This window comes from Adiantum capillus-veneris, chromosome 28 (genome assembly GCF_014529385.1).
Source record: "Adiantum capillus-veneris isolate H3 chromosome 28, ASM1452938v2, whole genome shotgun sequence".
Taxonomy (NCBI): domain Eukaryota; kingdom Viridiplantae; phylum Streptophyta; class Polypodiopsida; order Polypodiales; family Pteridaceae; genus Adiantum; species Adiantum capillus-veneris.
In genome coordinates, this window is record NC_140958.1 from 116,279,853 (window position 1) to 116,299,625 (window position 19,773).

The following is a 19,773-nucleotide window of genomic DNA, read 5'->3' on the forward strand; positions in this document are numbered from 1 at the left end:
TTGAAACGTGAGGAATGTATCCTAGAGCGGGTTATAGAGGATAAGGACTATATCCCAGAACCATTTCCTGAAGAAGAGTTAGAGCCTTTTGGATGGGAACACATCTTGGCTACTTTGGACGTGTGCACCGTGGAGGATGCTCCCACAACAAAGTTTTGTGATGAAAATGGCTATAATGTCGTTCCTTATTTTGCAGTGAGTGTAATCTAGGAAAACGAAGAGAACCAGACATCAACAAGCTCTCGAAATAAGAAGCACACAAAGAAATGTGGAGAATCAAAAGATGAAGAAGACGACGAGTTCTATGACTCTGTAGAACACTTCGAGCTTCGAGAAGATCAACGACCCGGGAATCAATGTCATCGCTACACAAATAAAGTGCATCAAAAGTGGATTCCAAAGTCCTCTGTGAAGACACAGCCACCACAAGCATCCTCATACATGGCTCCTAATAAGGATGCAAAGACTCATCTAGGAGAAATACGACCAGAGCAACGAGCTAACAATGCTCTAATCAATGGGCTAGAAAAGTCCTCCAAGAAACTACCACCCACAAGCAAACAGACAGTAACTTTCCACTACCAACCAAAAAATCAAGGGAAAGTACAAGAAGTCAACCTTGCTCAGGATACTAGCGATAGTGATGAATCTTACGACATCCCCTATCATCAACTCAGGCCATCACTATCACCAACCCCCTTCAGCAACAACCATGACAGGTCAAAAGAACAGGACAACAAGTCGAAGCCAAAAAGCTTGACAAATCTGGATACCAAAAAGCCAGATCGGCCAAAAAAAGATATGGATCAAGAATACAAAGATCTTTAATGACAAATCACAAGATCCAACACCAAAACAAAAACAAGGAAAGCGTGCACGAACAGGTAAGAATATCACAAAGTTGCAAGCTTTCACAACTCAGGTTTGGGCTCCAAAGAAGTTGATTCAAGCACAAAAAAGTCAGGAATTCATTTGGATTACAAAACAACCACAGTATCAACTGTCAAAGCCTAAATCCCATCCCCAACCAAGCGTACAAGGGCTGAAGCAAAGACCATTGTTGACTCACGCAACAAAAAGGTGGATCCCAAAGAAGTCTCTTCAAACACAAACAAAGCACGGGCAAGTATGGGTTCCCAAACGAGAGCCAGCAACAAAACAACCAATAATCGCAAAGAAATGGGTCCCAAAGAAGAAGAACAAAACTACTGTCAGTGCATCGCCGCTTGAATTCTTACAATTCTTCCTACGATTATAGTACAGTTAGAAGAGAGCAAGTCACTTCAATCAAGCAACGATACAGGAGCTTCAAAGACCATTACATTGTTTAGAATAGGAAGCCTCGCCAACAAATGCCAATAAGCAAATTGCTCATACCCACATCTTGCACAACATAAATCTTTTCCATGCATTGACTGTGTATGCATAATAGGGCAACATTACAAGGCCTGCATAGGCACAACTTTTACTTGCCCAAGCACAACACATCCCTTTGCGATACCCTGTCGTAAAGGATGACTCCAAATAGGAAGGGGGGAGGCATTGTGATAATTTTTTGACAAAATTTAGAGTATATACCCTCATAGTAGTGTTACAGAGGAGTATGGGGACAAAATCCATATGTGAGCCCTAGGGACTTGTGTATAGTGTACATAGCATTTAGATTTCTATTTGAATGATTTTTCTTTTGTTAACTTCGTTTTAAGATTTTCTTTGTTTATTATTAAGAAAATTTTTTAAAAAAATCCATAATCCACGTGAAGAAAATACTGACGAGAGGCCTAAGCACTACAAAGAGAAGAAGGCACGGGGAAACGATGAAACTTCACGAAGTATGTCTCAGCAGCCACTACAACAGCCGAAGAACTTGTCACAAAGCAGTGTCAACATGCAACCGACAAGTCATACAAGTTGAGTGAGGTGTTAGTCCCAAAGCTTCAAGTAATATTCTCTGTGGTCTAATCGTCTTAGCTATTCTAGGTACTGCTCAAGCTGGAAGAGTTGAGCATATTTACGTTGTGTCGCTCATGCTGGTATAGGTGAGCAAAAGAGTCGAAGTCTAAGTACTTAAGTCTGGTGAAGTGAAGGAGAAGGTCCAAAAGACACTCACGTACTCAGCACAGTGAGATACGAGTGGAGAAACTTCTACATCAAAAACCCTTCTTAAAAAGGTGGAAGCTATTGAGACATCTTTTGATGTCACATGTGCTACATTTATTCCTCGAAACACCCATCATCTCCTTCTTTCACATTGCATGCTTTTGTTGACAAATTTCTCATATGCATATAGAGTGTCCTATAATTGGCACTTGCATCAAGCACAATTTCCGTGTTTCACCGAAGCACTCACCTTTCATGAACATGTACTTCACGTTCAACTGCTCAACTCCACTAAGAGCATATACCAAAGGCATTCTTTTCCCACCGGGTTTTTTCCCTTTGGTCATCCAGGTTTTAGACCCTAATCTAAAGACACCTATCACCGTCCTCTTGTACAAATTCCTTCTACATCAACAATAAGGAAATGCTACTCATCAATTGACAAATGAATTGGAGCACCAATTTCAGATCATAGCATACTTCTCCTCAATGGCGAGTCGAAGAATGGCCTACAATGATAAAGCTGCAGACAACACTAACAACATGATTGCACAGGAACAAAGAAGTCCCCAATGAAGAAGAGCAAACATAAAAGTAATCAGAGGATCTCAAAAGATGAATGGTTATGATGATAGATGCCCTCTCTAATGGATCATAGTTCTTGTTGTGGTTCGACAAAGTTACAAGCAGTGCAACAGATGAAGCCAAAACGACAGCAAAGTGTTGACCGCTAGGTCAACAACACAACATAACTCAAGAACAAAGAAGTCCTCAATGACAAAGAGCAGACATAAGGGTAATCAGAGGATCTCAAAAGATTGTCCTTGATAATGCGCATCGAATGCTCGGCAAGGTTTTGAACCTCAAATTAGAATAATTAAGTCCTGGATTCGGCCTGACAGACAGACTTTGCATTGGAGTGCAACTTGGCCTAAATAAGTTAAGGGTTTAGCCATACAATTTCTACAAAATCCTTACAAAGTTGTCATTGGCTCACAAGATCAGAAAGCCAATCACTCAATTCTACAGATTTTAGAAGTTGTTTCTGAGAATCACAAATACTCCGAATTGACAGATTTGCTGGAGCAAGTGATGGATGGAGCTTTCTCTATCCATGATGATAAGAGTCAAGTTAAACGACATTGGGTTCTTTTTGAATTTAGATCTGGCAGTAAACCTATAATGACAAAAACAGATGCTGCAGCTCGGAGCGTGGATATGAAAGACATAAAGTTCGTCATCAATTATGATTTTCCTGAATCATGTGAAGACTATGTACATCGGATTGGACGAACAAGACAAGATACTCTAAACGCTATAGTCTATACTTTCTTTACAACAACAAAACGACAGCAAAGACCACATCGCCATCAACAATCAGGTCATGTCGGGGACGACATGAACGCGGAAGGGGGGAATGTTGACCGCCGGGTCAACAACACAACATAACTCAAGTTTCGTACCAAAGTCTTATCTTTTGCGAGTTATGAAATGCTGCGGATTATGGCTATAAACGTCATTTGTAATGAGTAGTTATTCTAGTTTCAGAAGCCGGGGTGCAATGGCACTTCCAGATTGTAAATACAAAGCCATTTGACCCTTTCAACCCCATTTTTGGTTAGCCTTAGTATATAAGGTACCTAGGTCATTTTGTAAAGGAGACTTTTTATCATAATCAAAACTTGAGCGATGCCGTCTATTGTGTGTGAGAGAGAAAGAGAGTGAGCGTGAGCTTCATCCTCTTGCTACGCCGGGCTCGCTCAACACATTCGAGATCCGACTGCACCATTGTTGTAGGCTCGAGGAGAGCTACGCGACGACGCCAAGCATTCCACGCGAGACGAAGCGCACACGCCGACGCATCTACGAGCTATTTGTGGCCGTAAGTGTATCAAACGATGTATGTTTTCTGCGTGCTAGTAGTCTATAGAATCGTGGCGACATAAGCTACGCATAGGTACTCATAAATTTCAGTTTCGGGCACTTTCAAAATTCGGCTCTGTCATCCTACGCGTTTTCCACAGACGGGTTTAGAGTGAGGGTTTTGAGTGTAGAAGCTTAGGGATAGGTGTATCCTAGTGAGGGGATGGTGTTCCTTAAGTTTCGTACGAATCTGGCATGATTAGGTGAGTTACCTTCTGTATGTGTGTATGTGGCTAGGTGGTGTAGTTGAGAGGAGTGAGGTTCTTGATTGTGGTTTAGTTGGCCTTCCAGAGTGTTGTATGTGTAGGATGGTCTCAACTTGACAAGATAAAGAGATTTCCTCCGTGTGCCTATCGTGTCATCTGTGTCCTCGATTAACATTATGTTGATCTAGGTCGTGTTTGCATGCACTTCATGGGTGTGTGAGTCCCCCCGTCCAACAGGAGGGTAGCATGGCAGAAGGTTGGCTGGTATCAGAGTCCCTAGTGTACATTGGAGAGTGGCTAGATGGATTTGATAAATCCCGGGACACGCTATGGCGAACCATAGATGATGAGCGCATATATGGAATTGTCATGTGCAATCCCGGTGTTGAGAAGAAGATGAAGGAAGATCTGGCTAAAATCAACCGATTTTGGATGCTTCACAATCCAGTCATGCAAAAGTGGATTTCACAATATGAGGATGCAAAGCAAGAGCGACAAAGGGCACGAATCGAGTGGAGATGGGGAAGACCACCACCGATGCACTATCCGACGGGTCTAGAGAGCCTACCAACATGCATGAGCTTAAGATGGTTGCACAACCAATTGAAAAGCGCACAACAGTGCGGTGAAGAAGTGACTGAGGAAGAGTGGGAGTACTCTCGGGGTTGCGCGACCAAGGTAAGTTTGCAATGTACCACTAGTAACTTTCTAGCTATTTGAACGGCCACTCATAATCTTTGTTGGTTGTAGTATTGAGGCGGTCCGGGGTGGGCAACAAGAGAGGCGACCTCTAAACACCCCTCAAGGCTCCCGTGCTGCTCAATTGGGGCTGGGGCAACCACAAGCACAACACAACAACAAACCCACAGCCAAACCCAAACAAGATAGGGGCACCACCTAGTTATGGTATGCGAACTAGGACGCAAGAGAGATTTTGGCACAACCAAGAAGATGCACCACACAACAGACACAAACAACCTCACACCAAGACACACACAAACTGGACCAGAGAGAGCTAGAGAAAAGGTAAGAGAGAGAGAAAAGGATCTTGCATAATACCTTATTTGTGACTTGCAAATGGAGATGGTTCGTTAGGTTGCTATCGTAGAACTTGTACAAAACTCACTCAATGCTTAGTGATTGCTAAACATTGCCAAAACACACACACACTGTCTTAGGGTGTGGGAGACCTCTCACCACAATACCCTCTTACAATGGTCACAAAATTGGCAATGAAAAACACACTAAAACACTTCCTAAAATCAAGATCAACCGATAAAAACTCAAAATACACAAGTCACCTTGAATTCACCAAACCGTATTGCACAAATGGAAGGACGAAGATTTGAACATCGAATCACGCCTTTGATGCACCAAACCTCAATTTATTGATGATGAAGGAGCATATACAATAGTGGTTTTGAGATTTGTGGAACTCACGCTCTCTCACTTGCAATGTGTAGCTTGAAGGCTTCTCTCACACCAAGAGTGAAGCTCACAAGTGGTTGCTACACCTAAGTCTCTCCTCACGCATAGAGTGTTGGGGTGTTATGTGAGATGTTGGAGGTTGTTTTACAAGAAGGAGAGGGGCCTATTTATAGGTTGGAGACCCCTCATTAAGATTATTGGAAATCCTAATTTACAAGCTAACAAATCAGGATTATGATTTTTTTGAATATCAAAACATTGCGGGCCTTCTTTGTCTGCTTGAGTCATGGGTGTGGGCTCAAAAGAGAGCATTATTGATGGTAGATAAGGTGAAAGTAAGTTTTAAGGAAGGGGAGAGAGAGAGAGAGAGAGAGAGAGAGAGAGAGTTACTATACATGTCTTGAGGTGAGGTGTCTTTTATGGTTAGGTCAATGCTATTTTGTGTTAGTATGTTAGTCGTTAGTAATCACTAGAAAGTTAATGTTACATTTACAATGGGTAGAGTGAGTTGATTTGATGAAGGAAGAGGGGTGAATTAAAAGAGAATCATTGAGATGGTGAATCTTTGAAGAAGCTTGAACTCACCCTTGTGTAGATTGTGGAAAAAATGATCGCTGGTCTTCTTCTTCTTCTTCGCTTCTTTACGCCGCCGCCACGGTTGACCACCATGATGAAAAGAGGATTTGTTGATGAAAAATCCTCAATTTGCAGAAATTATCATGGTTAAGATGCTGAATTTTAGATATTTTAGGAGAGGTAAATGAAATTGTAACATAGAAGCAATAGAGAGAGAGATGGAGAGGGTGTATGTATGTAGAGGTTCATAAAAGAACTATAGGGATGAGAGAGAAGGGTAATGGTGAAGAGGGTGGGAGAAGCCATGGAAATTGCAGGTTTGAGTGAGGGAAGGAGAGGGAGGGATGTGTAAGAGTGAGTAGGTGTGTGGAAGGGTGAGAGAAGACTAAGGGCTACTTGTGAGAAAAGTGGGCAGACTGGGGTCCACTCAAAAAATCATAGCTCACCGTTGGTAGCTCCAAAAATCATGAAAAAATTTGAGGTGATTATTCAGAGCGTGGGCTACACTTTCTCTTTTGACCACCGCTCCAAATTCGGAGTGGAGATAGGTGCCAAAATTCTCACCAAAAAGCCTGTTTTTTATGCCTGCAAAAGTCTTTTAGTGGCCCCCTCCTTTGTTGAATTTGTACAATGCATCCAAGAGTGAGCCCCTCCTTTGTCATATTATAATACAAAGCATTCAAGTTGCCCTTGACCCATGCATGGAGGAGGATTATTGGTGAAATAAGAAATATATACATGGTGCGACCAGTGTATGGACTATTCATGGACTTTAGCTCAATGAGCACATGGTGTTAGAATAATGAGTAAAAATAATAATAAAAATATGGAGGAGTTATGGATATGGAAAGATATTGGAATCATATGATATGGTCCCTCCTTGAATTATTTTGGGTGAAAGAGGAAAAGGTATGCAAGTAAATAATATAATAAAAGTAACCAATGAGTAGAAATCAATTTTTTGTTTTCACGAGGGTGAGGGTGAAAATGTGGGAGTGATTTGTATAAAGGAAACATATGAGGTTAGAGTATGTACATATTGGCAAAAAATATAATTATGGTGTAAGAGGATGAAAGAAGGTGTACATAGGTTTAATAAAACACACACCTAAGTAGAAATATTTAAATAAAATACCAAAATAATTATAGAAAATCCCTATATTTAGGCCATATATACAATGAAATATTTACACACAAAGAGGCCATAATATACTTTTATTTTTTTATTTTTTTTATTTATTTTGGCTCACCTAGCCCAGTGACTAGCTAGCTGAGGGTTTTTAAGAAGATATGGGAAAAGTCCCCTAACTCACACACGCCTATGTACAGTGAAATGGTAGGGATAGCCATAGTGTTTGGGTGAATTTGGTAGGGTGGAGTAATCTAGTATGGCAATTATGGAGAGCCGAAAAACGGCTATCAGTATAAGTCATACACAGTAGCATGGTGTAAAGGTCGACATTTTAGGATGGAACGGATCGACAAAAAGCGTTTTACTCAAGATTGTGGAATCATGGCAAAATTTGAACAGTCTAGTCAATAACCGTCCTCTGATGCAGATCCTATGGTGGCGGAACTCACTTACTTCAGCACGCTACAAGAGATTTTGAGGATCGATTATAGAGGATTTTTTGTCGACTTGTTCGACATGCAATGGTTTAAGATAATCATGGAGGGTCACAACGCTACTGTGCGTAGAGGACAGTTTGGTTTTCTTGAGGTGGATTCAACTAAGAAATGGACTGACCTAAGAGACACTTTCGTACTACCAGAGCATTGTGAACAAGTAAGTATGTAAATAGTTAACATCCCATTTTAGAATTTATGTGCTTGGAAGATCTCATATAAGTTATGTGGCTCTGGCAGGTGATACTTCATCCTACAAAGTCTGCATCAAACTGGTAGTACGTCATAGAGGTAGCCCCTCGTAGTGCACGGAAGTATGAAGACTACCATGTGTTAATCACAGTTGCATCAATGGAGGAGATCGGAGAAGATGCTCAGTTAGAAGCCGTGGAGGTGGTGCGAGACGAACATCAAGATGCTACTCTCTATGGGGTGCCTGCAGAGGATCTACAAAATGAAACAGAGGACATCTGTTTAAGCGGAGAGCTCTATATAGATATAGGAAGTTATGCTGAGCTATGCAAGGATGAGAGAGAGATCTCTTAAAGCCATAAATATTGTATTTGAACAATTTTTCCCCATTTTGTAAATTCAAAGTTATGCACTTGCCTCTTCCATCACTCAAGTTGAATAGAAGAAGAATGCTTTCTGTTGTTGCTGCTAGTCTTTGAACATTCCAAAGCTACAAGCACGTTCCATTTCTTGTACGATTCTTCGTTTTGAACAATTTTGCTCCGTTTTGTAAAAACTCTGGCTCTCTAAGTACCTTCCATGTTGTATAATGCTCTTTTGATTTTGCACTCACATCTTGGGCAATCCATAGCCACATGCAGCTCCACCACCTGGTTTTTCGACTGCAAGATTTGATTGTGCTCTCTCTCTCTCTCTCTCTCTCTCTCTCTCTATCTATCTATCTATCTATCTCTCTCTCTCTCTCTCTCTCTCTCTCTCTCTCTCTCTCTCTCTCTCTCTCTCTCTCTCTCTCTCTTTTTCGATTGAAAATTCAGAGTTATGCACTTGCCTCTTCCATCACTCAAGTTGAATAGAAGAAGAACGCTTTCTATTGCTGCTAGCCTTTGAACATTCCAAAGCTACAAGCACCTTCAAGTTCTTGTACGATTCTCCGTTTTGAACAATTTTGCTCCGTTTTGTAAAAACTCTGGCTCTCTAAGTATTTGCATCATTGCGTCATTACATCATTGTATTTATATGCGTCATTGCGTCATTGTATTTAATTCCTCTCTCTCTCTCTCTCCCTCTCTCTCTCTCTCTCTCTCTCTCTCTCTCTCTCTCTCTCTCTCTCTCTCTCTCTCTCTCTCTCTCTCTACTTGTCCATGTTTTCTACTCCATTCATTCAGTATTAAGTTTAAATGTTCGTGTGTTTAATGCAGGTATGGATGATGAGGAGTTTCTTTCTTCTTTGTCACCCCAGCAGAGACAGTAGTACGTGGAGCATCATCGCTCTCGCGCACCATCGCGCGTTCCTACTCCATCCGCATCTCCCTCTATTTCGGAGTCCTCAGCGCGCTCCGAAGCTTCGGTGTTGACGAGACGATCTTCACACTCGTCTAGACACCGGCGCTCTAGTGGTGGTGCTGACAGTTGTTGTGGGGGTGCCACCACCGATGCTTCGACACCGCCTCGTGTTCGACAAGGCTCTTTACCCTCCTCTTCTTTGCTCGTCTCGACACCAGCCATGGCATCGCCATCGACGCCAGGTTTTGAGCGGCTGATTGCCGTTCCCCGCAGCTACACACCACTAACTACTCCTCCATGAGTCACTCCAGTGGACACTCCTCGCTTCAGGGCTGAGACTCCAGTGGAGACACCTGACGTCCGTACCCCTGTTGACATGCCGCTAGAGACCCTTGTCGAGATACCCAGGTTCACGCGTCAGCGACGAGAGGGCTTGCCTTACTCTGTCGACTTCAGCGGCGGCATCATCTTGGATGATGAAGGCAAGAAGGTGATTTCGCACATGCACGGTCTTTGCTCTCAGGTGTTTAGACACTACATACTAAACACCTTGAGTGAAGTACCGAATGAATTGAAAGACAGAGCCATCTGCATGCTTCATGACGAGTTTCCCGTTCCAACACAGGGTGACCGCTTCAATGAAGATGTGATGAAGGTTCGAATGCGCGAATACTGCAAGCATAAGCGTTCCGAAGTGCAAAAAGCAATCAAGCATGGGTGGAGCAGACCAGATTGGCTGGCCAAAGAAGATTAGAAGCATGAGAAGAAATAAGCACGCGAGAATTCCAACAAGTGGAAGCAACAAAAGGAGGCAGCCAGAGCGCGAGTAGAGGCAGGGAGCTCGCACCACTAGGGGAGCGGCAGGTGGGCATCATTTGAGGCCGATTTTGTAAGTGTTTTCGCATCTATGTTTGATAGTTTAGGGTTTATGGGATTTTAAATTTTACATAATGGATTCTTTGTATGTTTTGACAGTGGTCATTTACAGGACGTGATCCCACACCGTACGAGCGTAAGTACGCAGGCAGGAAGGGCTTAAACGCCCTTATAGACATCCTGAGTTCTCACGGCGGTATGGTTAGTATTAGAGTTTATTCTTTTCTATTTATTGTATTGTTTTATAAACGTCGCTATATGTTTATACTTACAAAAAGCTATCTTATTGTTTTTTTTTGCAAAATCCGACAGATACGCCGCTTGGACGCGATGAGACGTCTGATTCGACGACGTCAGTTTAGCCATAGCTAGATAGCATTAGTTTCTTTTTGTCATAGCTTATGTATCATGAGACGACTTTTTTTTAAAACCATGTATATTTTTTAAATAATGACAATGGTTTGTAACTATTACATTTGCAAAGATTAACAATCAAGTGATTTTTCCTATGTGTACAATTGTCATTGATTTACTTTCATCAATTCACGCTTGTCATTTTTTTATCTTTATTTTACAAACAATACGTACTATGGATGATGGAGTTTAGGATTATATTGTCTTGTGGGTGACTATTTTGGGTCTATATTTACCTTTGCACTTTTTTTTCAAAGGTAAATAGACAAATGAAACATTCAATATGCTTGATGGGTGGTAGGACATTCAATGCCCTGCCACCAGAAAATTTTCCTCTCGGGGGTCGCTATGACCGTCGCTATATAAGGCTCTGCAGCGTCGCTATATAAAGCTCTACGGCGTCGCTATAAGCGTCGCTATTGATGGCCCTGCAACGTCGCTATAGGTGTCTCTATATAGCGACGCTTATAGCTACTGTCATAGCGACGCGTATAGCGACGTCCTCGTATCGACGCTCTTAGCGACGCCTGGGGTTATAAAAACCCAGTGTATTTCCGTCGCTAAAAGCGTCACAAGAGAAGACAACCTCTTGTAGTGACATTATCGATGGTGAAATGATTCCATCACTGTAGCTCATCACTCGATAGATGAGAACTATGTGTGGAGGTTAATGCTACACTACCATTATTGGAGTGAGAAGGATCCCTCATTTGAACATGGCTCCACACTTTAGAATATGCGTTATCATGCTCATTTTTTTTTCCTTTAGAGAATCCAAAAATTCACTACGAAGTTTCATGAACAAGAGAGAATTGATCTCCGGCATACGACTTAGCGCATCAGCCACCACATTTTCTCGTCCATTACGATACCGGAGCTTGGTGCCATATTCCTGAAGAATCTCAGCCCACCTGGCTTTCCAACCCTTTAAATCAGTTTTTTGTGTAAACCATTTGATGCTTTCATGGTCAAACACAATCTCAAACTGAGCACCATACAAATAATGCCGCCATGTTTTTTAGGCAGATACTATTGTATAGAGTTCGCGTTCATAAGCAGAGTAGTTCTGCTGCGCTACATCAAGCTTCTTGATTTCAAATGAAATTGGCAGTCCGTCTTGCAACAGGACTACTCCAATAGCACGGTCTCTCGCTTCCGTTTCCAAAACGAATGGTTTCAAAGGGTCTACAATAGCTAGTATGGGAGCTATAGCTAATGCATCCTTGAGTGTATCGAAACTATGTTGTTCAGCGGGTCCCCATTGAAAAGCTTTGCCTTTGCCTTTCAGTTGGTCTGTCATGATGGGAACAACAATATTAGCATACTTTTTAAAGAACCTTTGATAAAAACCTGCAAATCCTTTAACAACCTGTAACTCCTCTAGATTTTTAAGAGAAGGCCACTGTCGGATTGTATTCACTTTGGATTGATCCATATATAGCCCATTAGCTGAAATAACATGCACAAGATACTGAATTTCTTCTTTCAAAAAATCACATTTAGATTCCTTGGCGTATAGTTTATTTGTTTGTAATAATTCGAACACCTGCCTTAGATGTTGTAAGTGTTCTTCTTCAAAAGCACTGTAGACTAAAATGTCATCGAGAAAAACGATGACAAATTTGCCCAAATACGGCTTCAAGACCAAAATGGCATTGGTTAACCCAAAGAGCATAACCAAAAACTCGTAGTGTCCAAACCTTGTTCGGAATGCAGTTTTGGGTATACCAGCAAGTCAAATACGGACTTGATGATAACCTGACCACAAGTCTATTTTCGTAAAAATATAAGCATTAGTGAGTTTGTCGAACAACTCGTCCACGGGTGGCAATGGGTACTTGTTCTTAACTATAACCACATTTAAGCCACGGTAGTCTACGCACATGTGTATATTGCCGTCTTTTTTCTTCACTAATAGGATAGGAGAAGCCCATGGTGAAGAACCGGGTTGGGTAAATCCTTTGCTAAAGTAGTAAGCAAGCTGACGTTTCACCTCAGCATCTTCAGAGTAACTCATGCAGTAGGGTGGTTTACAGACAGGTTTACTGCCTGCAACCACATCGATGCTATGTTTCACTGATCGTGTCGACGGTAATCCTAGTGGCAAATCATTAGGAAAAACATTGTGAAATTCCTTTAATAAATTTTTTAACTCACTAGCAACTTGTGCTTGTTGGGAAGTAGCCATTGGTGAAAGAGATGAGAGAGAGGCATGCGATGTTGAGGAATGTTAGAAAGAAAATGAGACAAGGAGTAACACAATAAACTTGATCTATTTCATTATCAGAAACGAGTTACATAATCTCAGTTGTACATATCAATGGTAAAGAAGATACATCCTTCTCGCCTAACAACAACACATGTGCGCCATGGGACTCGAACATCAAGCTCTTGTGCTCATAGCTACGCATCAGTGATGGTCCTAGGCAATGCAACCATTCCCTACCAAGGACCACGTCTGCCCTCTCCATGTTCATAACCTGAAAATCCAAGGATGTGGAGTAGCCTTGTACTTCTAACGGGACGGCTTGGACTTGAGTGTCCCAGATTTTGGTGTCATGTCCGTTCATCATTGCTACCTTGTAGCAGTGGGTACTCGGGTTTGAGGCAATTTGTGTTTTTTCACCAATCCATAATTGATAAAATTTTGAGTAGCACCGTCATCTACCAAGATGCGCACCTTGTGCCCTTGCAGAGATCCGTACATACGGACTAACTCATGTGGTCTGAAGGTCTATTGCCACATGGTAGCTGTGAGACAACATTCATGCACCACCTCGGTGTGTGTTAGTTCCACTGTAGAGAATCGTGAGGAAGACTCAAGAGGCAGCAATTGCACCATGTGCAATGCTTTCTCCTTGCCATGAGCAGCAGATTTCCCCTTGGGACAATCCTTTATGCCATGACCGCTTCCTAAACATTGAAAACATAATTTCTCTTTCTTAACTTTATCAAAGTCCTCAGGAGAGAAAGGACCTCTGGACCCCTTGGGCTTTTTAGATGCTTCTGAATTGGCTACAAATTTCATTTTATTGTGCCCGTACTGTGTACGTGTATTACCATGTGTATTAGCAGACACGTGATTATGATGTGATTTTTTTTCATATGGATCATCGTGAATATATGATTTCACTATGGCTTCCTCAAGTGCTTTAGGGTTTTGAGTCTTGACGTGCTTCTTAAGCTCTGGTGTTAGACCACGTATAAACCCACGTACTTGCTAAAAGGTGTCTAGGCCTTCCAACTTGAGGATAACATCCCGATAGTGAGATATGTATTCAAGTAATGATGGGTATTCGCGCATGGCCACGTGTCCCAAGCCGACCAATTTTGATCTGCCTCATTTGTAGGCAAAAATTCTTTGCGAAACATAGCTTCAAAAGCTGCCCAACTCTGTGGTATGATATTCTTCTCCTTGAGAGACAACCACCATTTGTAGGCCTTGCCTTCCAGAGTTAAACTTGTTTGCAGTGCTTTGACTGCGTCCGGAGTACGTCGTAAGGCGTGTCTGAAGTGCACGAAATTCTTGAATATCAAGAAGTTCATAAGTGTCGTCAGCCGCCGTAGCGTTGCGGGTACTCTCCATGAGAGCATCCGGCCCCGAGCCATTACGGACAGGATCAAGTGTATTTTGCTCGAAATCAAAAGTCATATTGATATCGAAATCCATGGGGACACAGTGCAGTGGAAGGAATAGTCAAAAAAAATACCTGATGTCGAGATCACCGCAAAGGTTAATTAGCCTTGCTAATTACGTCGAAATCGATATTGTCCAAGTCGAAATCGATTCGAAATTTCAACCGTGTAGGGACTCGCTTTGAACCCGTCGTAGCCGAATCGAGTATGAGTGGTATTGCTTTCGATCGCAATCAATTTTGAGAAATAACGTCGCCTATGAATTCCCTTGAGAAGCTTTATCAATTTGCTGATTTCCTGCAGATTGCATGCAAAAAAATTGTATATGTTTCGTGTACTTGCCGGCTCTGTCTTCGATTCAACTCGGATCTATGCTCACGAACTTTTTACTTGCTTTTTACTTACTACGGGGTGTGTATCACCTCTAGTACCAAAATTTAAGTCCTAAGAGCAAGGACCTTAGGCGTTTTAGATGTGAACACTGAGCCCAAAAAATGCCATGGCCGTGAGCAGTAGCGCGCAAGAGCGTGGGGAAGGAGATGGGGGTCAATCTGTTGTGAAGCGGGCTTCGGCCCTGTGTTGTGAACTGCCCAGCAGCCTGACGCGATGCTGTTAAGCCCTTACGCGCTCAGTTTGAACTCCCTTCACCCGACGCTCTCCTTGCCCAGGGCGCTTACACACGCAGTCTTTTGTCGTCGTCTCTCTTAGCAAGAGATGAGCTCCACGGTTCTCTTGACCACAGCATGCAACTCATGCAAGGCTTTTTGTGGCTCCAAAGCACCACGCCTTTCTTTTCCCAAAAATAGGAAATTGGCTCTTGATACCAATGTAAGACTAGGGGAACTAGTGCTTTGGAGTCCACCTCCCAACCTCTCACTATATAGCATGGCTCCTAGCCCTTTGCTCTAGTTGGACTCCCTTTCCACACTGCCTAGCCCGGTCTTGCCCTTGTTTAGTCCGGCCTTGTCCTTGTTCTGACAAAGAGGAGAGGGGGGGGGGGGGGGGGGGGAGGGGATCCAAGTAGATTATCCCTTTTGGCATGACAAAAAGATCATTTCCTTGTTCGTCTGATTGTCCACCATTGTCAAGTCTGCAATTTACGAGATTCCAATTTCCAAAAGAGGACAATGGACTATTATGAAAAGATGCTTCTTGAACTCTTGGTTATGAATGCAACCAACAATCGTGAAAATTAAAACCTTTCTTTATCATCCATTAAAGGCAAAATTTTCACTTGCATGAAATATAAATACCTTCCAAAAAAAAAAAAATGTTAAGGCGAAAAGGATATGTTCCCACTATTTCTACCCTTTGGCCAAACCAAAAAGGAAAAAGCTAGCATCCATTCAAAACAACTTCAACAAAGTCAACAACGAGGTATGGGACCCCGATTTGCTTTTGGTATCAAGAACAATGTAGTAACTTACTTGACCTCAAAAAAACGTTACTATAAAATAGTTGAGTTTATTTTTCCAAATGTAGAAAATACATTATACACTATGGCAATCGTCATGGAAAGCCAACAAGGCTAATTAACTCAATATTGAGGATAAGAGTTCACTAGTAGCTAAAGCGGGGCCTTGGGATAACCATCATGGGAGTAGCTTTGTTTGTGATGATCATACCATTTTTTTCCTTCATGTCCATGGATGAAGCTGTTTGTCCAAAGGGTAAATCCCAATTGAAATGATTCACTAAGTTGGCGAGTGTGACTTGTATGATGGACAATGCCAAGGGCATGCCCACGCAAATTCTTCGTCCAGATCCAAAGGGCAAGAGCTCAAAGTGTTGCCCTTTCACATCCACCTCCTTATCTTCAAATCGTTCGGGTCGAAACTCTTCCGCATTGGCCCACAACCCCTCATCCCTCCCAATCGCCCACACATCCACAAAAATGATTGTCCTTGCTGGTATGGTGTACCCCTCTATCTTACACTCCTCTGTTGAGAAGTGTGGTATCAAAAAGGGTACCACAGGATGCAGGCGAAGGATCTCCTTCACTACACACTTCAAATAGCTTAGCTTCATTATGTCTACATCTGTTATCTGCCTCACATTACCATCCATCATCTCTTCTATCTCCTTTTTCAATCTCTGCATACAGTGGGGGTTTTTGAGAAGCTCCGCCATGGCCCACTCAAGGGTGAGCGATGTTGTATTAATGCCAGCTGCCAACATATCCTGGTCACACATAAAGCATCACATGTTCCAACTCACAAGGGAAACAACAAGGATTAGACCCAGGACTTGTGTGTACACAAGCTTAAACAGAGCTCTCTCTCTCTCTCTCTCTCTCTCTCTCTCTCTCTCTCTATATATATATATATATATATATATATATATATATATATATATATGTATGTGTGTGTGTGTGTGTGTGTGTGTGTGTGTGTGTGTGTGTGTGTGTGTGGGGGTCCGAGAAGGGGGACAGATGTGTGTGTGTGTGTGGGGGGGGGGGGGGGGGGGGGGGGGGAAGGCAAGGCGAAGCTGTGAACATTTCTCTTCATGCCCCCCTCTAGACCCATTAAAATTAAGTAGGTAATAGCCACATCAAAACACTTAGTTTCAAGGAAAAATTACCAAAATACCTCTCTAATTTACGAAAATTCCCAAAACCCCCCCAATATTTTGTCACAAATTCTCAAAATGCCTTTCACTTTTTCCAGAATTCCCAAAGTATCCCTAGTCGTGAGATTAAATTTCTTGAAAGACAAAAATTTGTAGCTTTTCATAAGAGGATTGATTGTCTATCAATAAAAGATGCTAAAACTAGAATTTGGACATGTTACATAGGCTTTGGAGATGAATTTCTTTATTATTTTTAGACATAATTGCCCTTTTCGCAAGGTAATTTGTGACAAATTACATGCGAAGCAACTAAGCACTCAAAAACGGATCTAAATTGTCGAAAAGGAATAAACATTAAAAAAACTTGAACAGTCCAACCAAAATAGATGCAAGGGTATTTTTGTAATTTTTGAAATTTAAGGGGTATTTTGGGAATTTGCACAAATTAGAGGGGTATTTTGGTGATTTTCTATATTTTCAAATGTGTGCCCCATATTGTAGATAGGGTCCTAAGAAATAAGTTATGGTCACATTAGAACCTTGCTATGTAAAGGCCTTGGAAAAAAAATTATTTCTCTAGAAACATTTTGGGGATAGTTTCCAACCTCAGTAATGTCTGCTATGGGACCATGACCTAGCTAGGTGCGGTTGGGGCAACTAGAGGGACCATTACCTAGCTGGGTGCGGTCAAACCGTGAAACCCGTTCCTCGAACTAGAACTACCTAGGTATGGAATCCCTCGTAAGTATAAGTAGCTCATGTAACTTATAAGTCGTAAGAGGACTCCCTCCAAATTTAGTAGCTCATGAAACTTATAAGTTGTAAGAGGATGTGTCAACAGAATGTGTGGATTTATATCTCATAAAGATTTACCAGCATGATGCATTTGATGTCCTCTGGGGTGAGCGTGTCTTGGGGAGAGGAGGACGCCTTCATTTTGGTGGTGGGATCGACCTCTTTGGCCAGGATGGACTGGAGCAGGTCGTCGTAAGAGGAAGCGGTGGCCGACTGCTGCTTGCGCTGGGCAATGAGCAGGGAGAGCGCGGCATCAAAGCGCTCGCGAAGACGGCGCATTCGGCGCAAGCGTGGGAAAGGCAGCCAGGAGAGGGCGGGGATGACGTCACCCAGGGTAGGCGACGCAATGTCACGCTCCCACTCCCTGGCAAGCTGAACCAGGTTCTCGGCGCCCGCCTGCGCGCTGCCTTCCGACTGTAGCAGCCGCATCACCACGCGGGCCGCCATCTCGCCCACACACCAGCCAATATGCACTGGCTGCGTGGCACCCTCCGACAGGTCCTGCAGCCGGCGCAGGAGAGCGCCCACCTCTTCTCGCCGCACGTGCTCCAGATCCTGCATTCGCTTGGGCGTGAACAGGCCCACCGTGCAAATTTTTCTCTTCTGCCTCCACTCCGGGCACTGCGAGCTGAAGACGATGTCAGTGTTCTGCCCATATAGCAGATGCTCGTTGAACTGAAAAGGGGGTCGATCGGCGAAGATCTTGTCGTGCGTCTGAAGCACCTCCTTGGCAAGCTGCGGGCTGGAGATGACGACGCAAAGCTGCTTGCCCAGGCGCAGCCCCAATATGTGACCATACCTTCTCGAGAGGTCACGGATGACTTGGTCAGGCGCATGGACGAGCAGGTGCAGGTGGCCGATCACAGGCCACGCAAACGGGCCTGGCGGGAACCTCCTCTTCTCCTGTCCTGCAGCAGCTGTAATCCGCCATCGCCGAAGTATAACGATGAGCACAGCTGATGAGCCTAGTGGTAGCAGCCCATATAGTAACGCAAGCAGCAGTGCTGCGCCCACGCCTGACCCTACCTCCTCTCGGCCATTAGTTATATCGATGCTCTCCATCCCAACTAGCTCTCGGGTGCTTCTTCCACCAAGTTAACTATCTTCACTGGACTCTTAATATCGTGCATGCTTTCTCAGGACATATCGTGGTTATCGTGCATGCTTTCTCAGGACATATCGTGGTTTTCGTGTCTCAGGACTAAATAACACATAGTATTATTGAAGGGGGTAAGGGGATCGAGGGCAGAAAAGTGCGCGCACGAAAATCGGAGAGGTTGCAGCCGTAGATGGACACTTAAAAACTAAACCCGGCCACAGATTAAACCCGGGCAGCGTCTATATTTTAAATATAAAACTTCAAAAACCCGGATCATGGGTACAACATGTGCGCGCGAATGGGATGGTTATCCCATGCATCACAATCTGGGCGACGAGGCCCTGGGTTCAAATCGAGTCGCCGCCCAGGTTCTTTTTCGCGTTGACTTGTCGCGCGTCCGGGTTTAATCTACCTCGGCCTCCCCGCATCCACTTCCGCGCCCTCGATCCCCTTACCCCCCCCCCTCTTTAATGTTATGTGTCACTTAGTGTCGTGGGTTTCCATGTCACTGGAGGTTTGCATGTCTCTCTCTCTCTCTCTCTCTCTCTCTCTCTCTCTCTCTCTCTCTCTCTCTCTCCGTGTCACTATATTGTATTGCGTGTCACTCGAGTTTGCGTGCCTCTCTCTCTCTCTCTCTCTCTCTCTCTCTCTCTCTCTCTCTCTCCGTGTCACTATATTCACCAGGTATTTTCTTTCCGTTCTACATTCTTTAATGTATATATTGACCAATTATTTATCATATTTTTTCATAAAAAGATATCAAACAAGGTGAAGACTTCACGATGGCCTCAAGAAGGCAACATGTTTTGTTGCAATAAATTCAGTGATTTTTAGAACACATTTGACATGTTAATAGTCTCTGTTTTGGAAAAATGTCTCTTAGCTTAATATTGTGCCGATTTCAATTTCAAAAATACCGGCTAAGAGCAAGGGGAAGAGGAGAAATTTGTTTCCAAAATAGAGAAAAATAGTGTAAAAACTTGAAAAATAATTTTCTAAAATTTCCTCTTGGTAAATTCAAGAATAGGAATTTTGTATGTCTAGAAAAAT

General features: G+C 43.0%; 1 protein-coding gene across 1 annotated transcript; it reads right to left on the bottom strand.

The window, feature by feature from the left end:
• Positions 1 to 15,705: 15,705 nt before the first annotated feature.
• Positions 15,706 to 18,888, bottom strand: LOC147421147 (cytochrome P450 71AU50-like). Its single transcript, XM_086503999.1, has 2 exons — positions 17,703 to 18,888; positions 15,706 to 16,442 (listed from the first exon to the last, which is right to left on the bottom strand). Exons 1-2 carry the CDS (start codon positions 18,684 to 18,686, stop codon positions 15,822 to 15,824), a joined length of 1,605 nt encoding a protein of 534 aa, XP_086360125.1. The 5' UTR covers positions 18,687 to 18,888; the 3' UTR covers positions 15,706 to 15,821.
• Between the last annotated feature and the right edge of the window lie 885 nt (positions 18,889 to 19,773).